Source organism: Physella acuta, unplaced genomic scaffold (genome assembly GCF_028476545.2).
Source record: "Physella acuta isolate Inbredline_101_S28 unplaced genomic scaffold, ASM2847654v3 ptg001640l, whole genome shotgun sequence".
NCBI lineage: Eukaryota > Metazoa > Mollusca > Gastropoda > Physidae > Physella > Physella acuta.
The window spans coordinates 81622-91143 of NW_026733154.1; the positions used below are offsets into that span (position 1 = coordinate 81622).

General features: G+C 29.7%; 1 protein-coding gene across 2 annotated transcripts in view; it reads left to right on the forward strand.

Annotated features, from left to right (window-relative positions):
• The window catches only part of LOC131929503 (uncharacterized), a 29270-nt gene extending 20993 nt beyond the window's left edge, over positions 1-8277 (forward strand). The window contains exons 25-35 of one of the 2 annotated variants that reach the window (XM_059285753.1): positions 172-342; positions 1623-1793; positions 2061-2234; positions 2718-2924; positions 3388-3582; positions 4315-4380; positions 4946-5134; positions 5509-5616; positions 6342-6497; positions 6721-6805; positions 7487-8277. In XM_059285753.1, the coding sequence (XP_059141736.1) occupies positions 172-342; positions 1623-1793; positions 2061-2234; positions 2718-2924; positions 3388-3582; positions 4315-4380; positions 4946-5134; positions 5509-5616; positions 6342-6497; positions 6721-6805; positions 7487-7622 (1658 nt within the window). In that variant the 3' untranslated portion in view covers positions 7623-8277. The remainder of the gene's footprint in view (positions 1-171; positions 343-1622; positions 1794-2060; positions 2235-2717; positions 2925-3387; positions 3583-4314; positions 4381-4945; positions 5135-5508; positions 5617-6341; positions 6498-6720; positions 6806-7486) is intronic. The other variant, XM_059285754.1, reaches the window with a different exon arrangement.
• The last annotated feature ends 1245 nt before the right edge of the window (positions 8278-9522 follow it).

Sequence of the window (9522 nt, forward strand, 5' to 3'; positions counted from 1 at the left end):
ATAACATTGATTGTCTGTCTGATCTTTTTATGGTGGGTAATTTATAGTGCCGTTTTAAATAATGTATATGTAATTACTATTTTTAAGTTAAATACATTTTTGTTTTGATTTATTCACACTGGTGTCAGGACTTTAAAAAAAATGACTTATCTCTATTATAACGTTGTTTAGTAAATGGTGGCTGGAGCAACTGGACAGATTGGAGTGTTTGTCCAGTGACCTGCGATGGAGGGGTTATATCAAGGTACCGCACCTGCAACAACCCAACACCTGATCCTAGTGGTGTGCCATGCAGTGGTAATGCTAATGAAACTAAACCTTGCAATGTGGATCCCTGTGCAGGTAATTTTAAAATTAGTTGGCTATAAATAATTATGACTTGGATAATATTTGTATGAGGCAGAGGTGACCACCTCAGGCAGAGGCATAGTGAACCTTCCAGGCGCATGGGGACAAACTTTCAATTTGGCGCCCCCCTCAGGAGCAAATTTTCGATTTGCAACCTCCCCCCCTCAAACTGTTTATAAGGCAAAAATGCAGCTAAATGACATTTTAATTTGCTTAGGCGCCCCATAAGGTTGGTGCCCGGGGACATATTTACCCCCCCCCCCCTCCCATCGCTACGCCTCTGACCCCAGGCACTGACTCTAAGGAAGTGCCAGAAGAGGTAGAAGACAAGGTTAAAACATCATATTGAGCTGAATTACTAAATCAAACTAATAAAATAATAAAAATAATAACTTAGTCAAAATTAAGAAAATAAACTGCGACATGACTTCATAGACTTTTTAACTTTTCTACATTTATTGTGTAACAGAAAGATAAATAAGTACAGATAAGGGACAGCATTAATAGATAAAAAGTGCCTTATTGCTATTCCAAATTGTGTGGTTGTGTAGGGGGGGGGGGTGAATCACATTTTCATATAATTTGTCTACAGGAATATTTTAATTCTCAGTCGAGAATATTTTAACTCTTAGAAAAGAAACCAAGTGAACTAGTATAAATCTTGAATACTTATAATACATTTCTCAATCCTTTTTACTATGTTGAAAAATAACATGCCTAGTAAATAGAAGTTAGATATTTATAGGTTACAGATTAAACACTGCTTGTTGCTTTAGATATTTTCTGCATTATTTTACAGAGAAATAAATACAATACAGTATGAAGTAGTTACCATATTATTGGTGGGGAAAGGGGTGAGAATTAGAGGGATTGTTTCACCAAATTTTTATGAATCAAGAAATAATATCTATTTTATTGATGTAATAACAATACAGATACAACTTGTTTTACCAATTTTATGTCAATAAATTAGTTTTAAATATTGCCAAAAGTTTAAGAAAGATTTTTGAAGAACTGTGTCATTTTACAATTACATTTTTTTTTGTAAAAAATCTTTAATAGCTTACAAAACTATTAAAGGATAATATTGGTATTGAGTACTTAAAATATAAGGAGCTACCAATTCAACACTTCTCATGTTAGAAATCTTGTTTGGAGTCTGTCTCAAAGGGATAGACAATAGGTGAACAAGAGTCATTACTTCAGTTTTTCTGTGTGGACATCATTTAAAAAGTTAACCTTAAATTCTCAATGTTTTGTTTCACCATGATTAGTCAATGGGGGATTCAGTTTGTGGAGTGAATGGGTGTGTGATGTACAGTGTGGAGAAGGTAATGCCTCTAGATCTCGTAGCTGCAACAATCCTGCTCCATTGTATGGTGGACTCAATTGTTCTGGAGAACTTAATGAAACAAAAAGCTGTGACAACCTAACAGCTTGTCCAAGTAAATAGAACTAATTTAATTTATAATAAGGTGGTGACAAACAAATAGATTTAAAATTCTTAATTTAAAGTACATCAAAGAAATGATAGTCTTACACTTTTTCAAAATTAATATTACTCTAAATTAAAAAAAAACTCTTTGTATTTGTAAATTAAATACTTAGTAATATCTAAACATAATTGAACCTGTTTTTTTAGTATCATAAACTATTTAGATACATTTTATTCATATTGTGATAAGGAAAATTATAATTTAATTCTATACTAGTCAATGGAGGATTTGGACCGTGGTCAGATTGGTCAACTTGCTCTAAGACATGTGGTTCAGGTGTTACGACAAGGTACAGAAATTGTGACTCACCAAAGCCACAATATGGTGGTAAAAATTGCAGTGTGACAGGTTTCACTGAGAGTGCTCAGTGTAATAATAATACATGCCCAGGTAAGCTATCAATGAGTTATTAATTACATGTAGTAAAAATAGAATATTTAATATATTTAATCTTTAGTAGTGAGGCCTTTGTATTAAAGGGTTTCTTCCCGTCACTTTTCTTAATGGGGAAAAAGGGGGGGGGGGGTTCACTTCACTTGAAACTTCTGGGTACTTGGACACTTGTTAAAGTTAAGGACTGGATATAAATACTATATTTTTTCTATAAAATATGTGGGTGATAGTGGTGGAAATGTTCCTAGGGAGTGAGGCACTAGAGAAATGCTTAAAAGAAATCCAGCCTTTATGGTGATTTGTCTTTTTTTTTTTGACTTTAAATGAAGCCCATCACCAACTTCAAAATAGCACAGTATTATTATGTGAGATAAAAGTTACAACAAAAGTTACAAATAAATACTCCTAAACAACTTAGTAGATAGAAATTGAAAATCTTATCCTGTTTTTAACTGTTAGTTTTGTTTTGTTCTTTCACAGTCTGCTTAAAGCTGTACAGGCAGACACACATGCAGGATATTCAATGCAAAACAAATACAACAACAGATATGACGGAGTGTAATATTGTATGTATATCTGGTTACATCACTGACTTATCCATTGTGTACAAGTGTGGCCGGCTTTCTAACTATACATGGTCACATGTCACACCTGAGAACCCCAGAGGTCTCCTGCCAGATTGCACAGGTAATTAAATGGTGATGATTTGATATGTAAGCTTTGATAATCAATTTACCAGAACAGTGAAAATTTAAAAATAGATTGAGTTTGCAATGTTTGTTGTTTGAAAATCAACATGCTCTATAAATAATACTAAAACTATAGACTAAATATTTAAAAGGGAATTTCAATTTCACATAACATGAAAGAAAACTAAAGCATAAAATAAAGCTTGTGTCAAGAAAGAAAAGCTAGGAAGTGTCAAACAAATTCATGCAAATAAAACATTGTGGCTTTTAAATAGTCTCTTTATACTTAAATATTTTTAAATTTGCAAATATGACTATCAAACAGTGATTTAAGGACTGTATATTTACCTAATGATGTGTGTATGAAACAATATGCTATTTTTAGTTTAAATTATTTAAATATATAAAAGCACCTACTCATGTTCTGCAATTTTTCAAGAAATTCACATCTAATATTTAAGCTGCGGTTTCTGTGACTGAACGGAGCATAAGTCAACAGGCTGAAATTACAGCACCTACTAGCTCTGGGACAATCGAGACCCAAGTAGCAGAGAATATCAACAAAACTATCAATTCAAGTTGTACAACTTGTGAATACTCTGTTACATCTAACACATCTAACACTTCCGTATCTAGGAAAAAGAAGAGTGCAACAGGTAAACTGCATACACTTTTACTTAATGCATCTGCAATATAGCAGTAATTCTGCAATATAGGGCAAGTAAAATAGAGTTCACTTGTTTCTGTGATCTCGGCATATGAAGAGATAGTGTGGTCATCCCTATGCCCAGACGCCTTTACTTACCCTAACATGAGTTAGGTACCCATCAGAGTATGGTGGACTCAGGGATGGCCTACTGACTTGAACCCGGATTACGGGTTAGCAGTCCAGCTCTCTACCGCTAGACCACTCCGTCCCTTATACAGTTCTTAGAATTCATGAAATTTTTAAAAATGTGCACAATCAATATGTCTCTGTTAAACAGAAAGATGTAATCCGGCATAAACAGTTAGGAAAAACTCTGAGGCAACGGAACTAGGATTTCTGAATGTTAAGCAAAGATCAAAGTTAAAAAAGATATTATTGTTGGATTTCAGCTTCAACATGCTCCTACCATTTTTTTCCTACTACAGTAGATTGTTATTAACAGTATTAGTGTCCTACCATAGTACACTGTCCATGTACTATCACAATAGAAATGTATGTTTTTATGATGTTGTACATTTACAAAAATTTTTAGCAGTTGTGGGGGGGGGGGGGGAATAATCCAGGGGAGTAGTTGACAGGGGATAATGTCCAGCTTACATTTCATTTATCTTTTCTTAGTTATCGATTCTACAAAATATACCTAGATTAAACTTAATCATGATATGACTTTTTTCTACAGTAAATTTAACTATCAACTACATTATGTATGTCAGATCCCCTTTAATAGATTCAACAACAGCTACAGGTTAGTTGCAACATTAAATTGTGGATAGTTATCTTTGTTCTTGATAGCAATGTTTTGTTAACTGATGGTCACAATTAAAAAAACTTTAGTGGCATACCTTTTCTTGTTTTTGCCGGTGTTTTATAAATTTCATTTTCACAAATATTTGTTATACTATTACCAAACATAAAAAAATTAGGACTTGATGTGTAACTAGCTATTCATATAACAAACATTTTTTAAATGAAATCTTAATAAAAGAGTTAGAAAATTTCTAAATTAAAAGCCAAAATATTTATAATAAGTATTTTGTTTCAAATTCCTTATGGTTAAAACAAATCATTGCTTCCAATATTTTTTGCAATTTTTAAAAAATCTAATTTATAATTAAATATTTTATTATGGACTTAATAGAAATATCATGTATAAGTTTATAGAACAGGCTAATTATTATTTATCTCATGTTTATTGATATTCTCAAATTTGTTTTTCATATGTATATTTGCATTGCATTGCAAATGTACTACCACTATTTACTCTAACAACTGCTTTACATATATTTAAATACTTTTACAATCCAACACAGATGAACAAACAGAGTTGGTAAGACAGAAACTTCTTGAATTTGAGCAAGTTGCCCAGATGATCTACAATAACTCCGCTGACATCTTCACTGTCACAGTAAATGGCATTAAATATAAAGGAAATGTAAGCAGTACAGTTTCTGTGTCGGAGAAATGCCCAGTGGGCACTACCTTGCTCCGTGCTGTGTGTGGTTAGTGATTTTACAACCTTTGATAAATAACTTACATGTTAAAGTTCTTTTTATCTGGACCGAAAGTAAGATGCCTTTATATATATATATATATATATATATATATATATATATATATATATATATATATATATATATATATATATATATATATATATATATATATATATATATATATACATACAAATATACTTTCCATATTTTTATTGGATCCTAATGTTATATTCCTCATTATCAGCTAACTGTTTGCTTTGATTGTATAATGATTTGTACTATGAGCAACAAGACTGCCATGTTACATACAATAAACAATTGAATAGTGAATGTTTGATGCAACAAAGCTTAGAGTAATTGCAATTGTTGTTTTCTCACAGCATACTGTGTCCCAGGAACGTACTGGAAAAATGAAATATGTCTGTTGTGTCCTGTTGGGACATACCAGGAGCAGGCTGGGATGACCTACTGTGACCCTTGCCCTCAGGGTAGAACTGGTTATTTTTTTTATTAAATATTGCTAATTAGAAATAATCAATCAAAACGATCTGCGGTAACTGTAGCAGAGATATCAATTTTAAAAAATTGGCATGATGATAAACAGCAGTGCCCGCTCTGGAGAAAAATAATATCTCTACATCTGGGCACAATCCTTGTCCCATGTGGCACAAAAACTATATATATATATATATATATATATACATATATATATATATATATATATATATATATATATATATATATATATATATATATATATATATATATATATATATATATATATATATATATACATATATATATATATATACATATATATATATATATACATATATATATATATATATACATATATACATATATATATATATATATATATATATATATATATATACATATATATATATATATATATATATATATATATATATATATATAAATATATATATATATATATATATATAAATATATATATATATATAATATGTATATATATATATACATATATACATATATACATATATACATATATATATATATATATATATATATATATATATATATATATATATATATATATAGTAATGTAAATATGTTGTGAATATTTTAAAGCTTTAAGTTAGTTTTAAGAGAGTATGAAGTGTAGTATAATGACTGTGGCAAGTTGATACTTTAATAATCTTCGTCCATTTTGAAATTTGTATATGGTCAGGGACATCAACTGCTGGTCTGGGATCCCAGTCTATCACTCACTGCATAGAGGACCCATCCATCTACTATGATTGTTCCTTAGGCTACTGGTCTGATGATGACAATGGACCTTGCAATCAGAAACAGGATTCTCAAAATGCTGCTCCTGAGAACTTGGGTCAGTAGTTTGGTTCAAATTGTAATCTTTGGGGTATGTTACTTCCTGAATAAAATTAGGTAGATCAAACGTTTTGAAAATTATTTAATCAAAAACAAACATTTATCATACACATTTTGTTTTTATACTTTTATTGATAATTAATGCTATTTTGTTTAAACATTCATAGGAGAACAGAAACACCTATTTCTGTGAATAACATTATATTTTTGTGTATCTTTAGGTTTAATTATTGGTGCAACACTTGGTGCAGTAGCACTAATTGCAGTACTGTTCCTGGCTTTTAAATTCCGTAAAGCAATTTGGAGGTAGGCTTATAAAACATTTTTTAAACTAATAATATAAATTAAAAAATGCTTATATTTGGACTAAGTAGGTAGCTGCATAGGCATCACTAAGCAGGGGGTGCGTACCGCACTGGGTGACACCGTATGGGGGGGGGGGGGGGTGACATCAAGACAAAAGTTTGCAAAATATGTAGAGGAAACATAATTTTTGACAGTTCAATGAATGATTAATCAGTGTTAAAAAGTATGTGACACCACATCAAATAATTTACTTAAAAAAACATACCTTTTTTCCACTTGAAATATAGTTAGATTCAAATAATGTGTGCACAAATTTACACAAAATGTATATATATATATATATATATATATATGTATATATATATATATGTGTATATATGTGTATATATATATATATATATATATATATATATATATATATATATATATATATATATATATATATATATATATCCTATAGTTTTTTCCTTTTGTTCAAGGGTGGGGGGGGGTGACACAATCAGGTGCCACACCGGGTGACACCCCCACCTAGCGACGCCACGGGGTAGTAGTTGAGAATAAGTTCAAATGATTGTGCATAATTGCTAGAAAACCATACTAATATAAATATAGTATTTCAGCACATTCATTTTTCTTATTGGAAAGATTTTAAGGCTTTTTTTTTAAAACAAATATTTTCAGCCGATTTCAAACCCAGGTCATTCCCAGCAAGCCTCCGCCATACTCATATCTAGACCCACACTCCAAAGATGCCTACTTTCACAAAAGATCATCAGTGGAAATAATTCTTGATGAGCTTCCAAAGCCTTCAATATAACAAGGCAAAATTGTAACTGACATCTGAGAATCATCAGAAATTCTTTTCACAAAAAGTCATAGAATTCATCTTAAATTAAATTATTGCATCTGGGCTCTTAACAATATGATTACTACATTTTTAAAATATAGAGAAATTTAAAGAAATTTTATTGTTTTGAAACTCGGGAACATATTTTCTGTCAGTCTTTTAGATTAAACATAAAATACTGTGTTTAAAATTATAAAAATACTTTGTATGAATAATTAAAAAATTATATGTGTGATTGTGTTTAATTGTGTGCATTCATTAACCTAATGAATTTATCTTAATATTAGCAAAGTTAGGTGTATAGTATATTTCAAATAAATTTATTTCATTCTGTTTAACATTGCTAAAATCTTGCAAACAAAATTTTACCCACATTTAGCAAACTCAATTGTTTAAAAATTTTTGGTGATACGGCATATTTTACAAGAAGTTTGATATAATTAGATATATATTTACTTTTTAAAAAGGATTGGAAAACTTTATGTCCTGATAACATTTACACATTATTATATTCATTTATTTTTCAAACTTTCTGTTGTGTGAATTTTTTAATACAAACATTATTATTCTGTACTGTATATATATATATATATATATATATATATATATATATATATGTATATATATATATATATATATATATATATATATATATATATATTCTAGCTGCATACCCGTGCTTCGCCACGGTAAATCTTTTTTATATGTACCAACTTGGAAACAGAACAAAACTAAACATAACACAAACACAACACAACACAAACACAAAAGAAAATACAAACACAAAAAAAACAACATAAACAATAAAGAAAACACAAAACACACAACAAACACAACACAATGCAAACACAAACGAAAACAAAAAAAGCAACAAACACAATAGAAAAAACAAACGCAACACAAAAACAAAAGAAAACACAAATACAACACAAACACAAAAGAAAACACAAATACAATGCAAAAATAAACGAAAACACAAACACAACTCACAAACACAACAGAAAAAACTAATGCAAAAAAAAACAACACAAATGAAAATAAACACAATGCAAACACAGATGCAAACGCAAAAAAAAACAACGAAAAAAACAAACACAACACTCATAACATAAACACAACTTAAATGCAAACATAATTGCATAGTGCTCACAGTCTAGCTCTCATCTTGTCCGCAAACTGAAAGATAGAATAATAATTAGTAAACAGTACGTTGGGTATATAAAATAAATAAAAGACAGTATTTAAAATATCCGTGTTTAACCTACCATATTGCACTTTATCAATTCATGCAATTTTTTTCAGTACTTTAAATTTTCAAAAATTACAATAGAGTGTGTATCATATAATAGTGCGGAATAGTTGATTAAAATTTTTAATTAAGCTTTTATTAATCCAAGCTAATTATGATATTCCAACAATAATGCCTCTTACATGTCTGCAGAATTTGCATTCATATTTTGCTAATTATATTATTCCAACAATAATTCCCTCTTGGAGATTTTGCATTCACATTTTTTAATTAGCGTGAGTTGAATTTATTTTTAAATTACATCGCTTGGCAAGTAAAAAGCACGACATGTGATGTGTTTACTTTTAATTTATGGTTCCAAAACTATAGCGATAACGGAATGACGGTGTTACTGACACACTACCTAGCCGCTAATATTATAGATTTTTATATATATATATATATATATATATATATATATATATATTTATTTATTTATATAATTATAATATAGTAAAAAGCTGTTTACAATGCTAAAAAGGGTAACTAGATAACCCTACAAGTAAAAAAAAATTGAAAGGTCAATTTTCTTATAGAAATATAGTATCAGTAGCCTACTGAATTGCAGATTTATTTGGACCT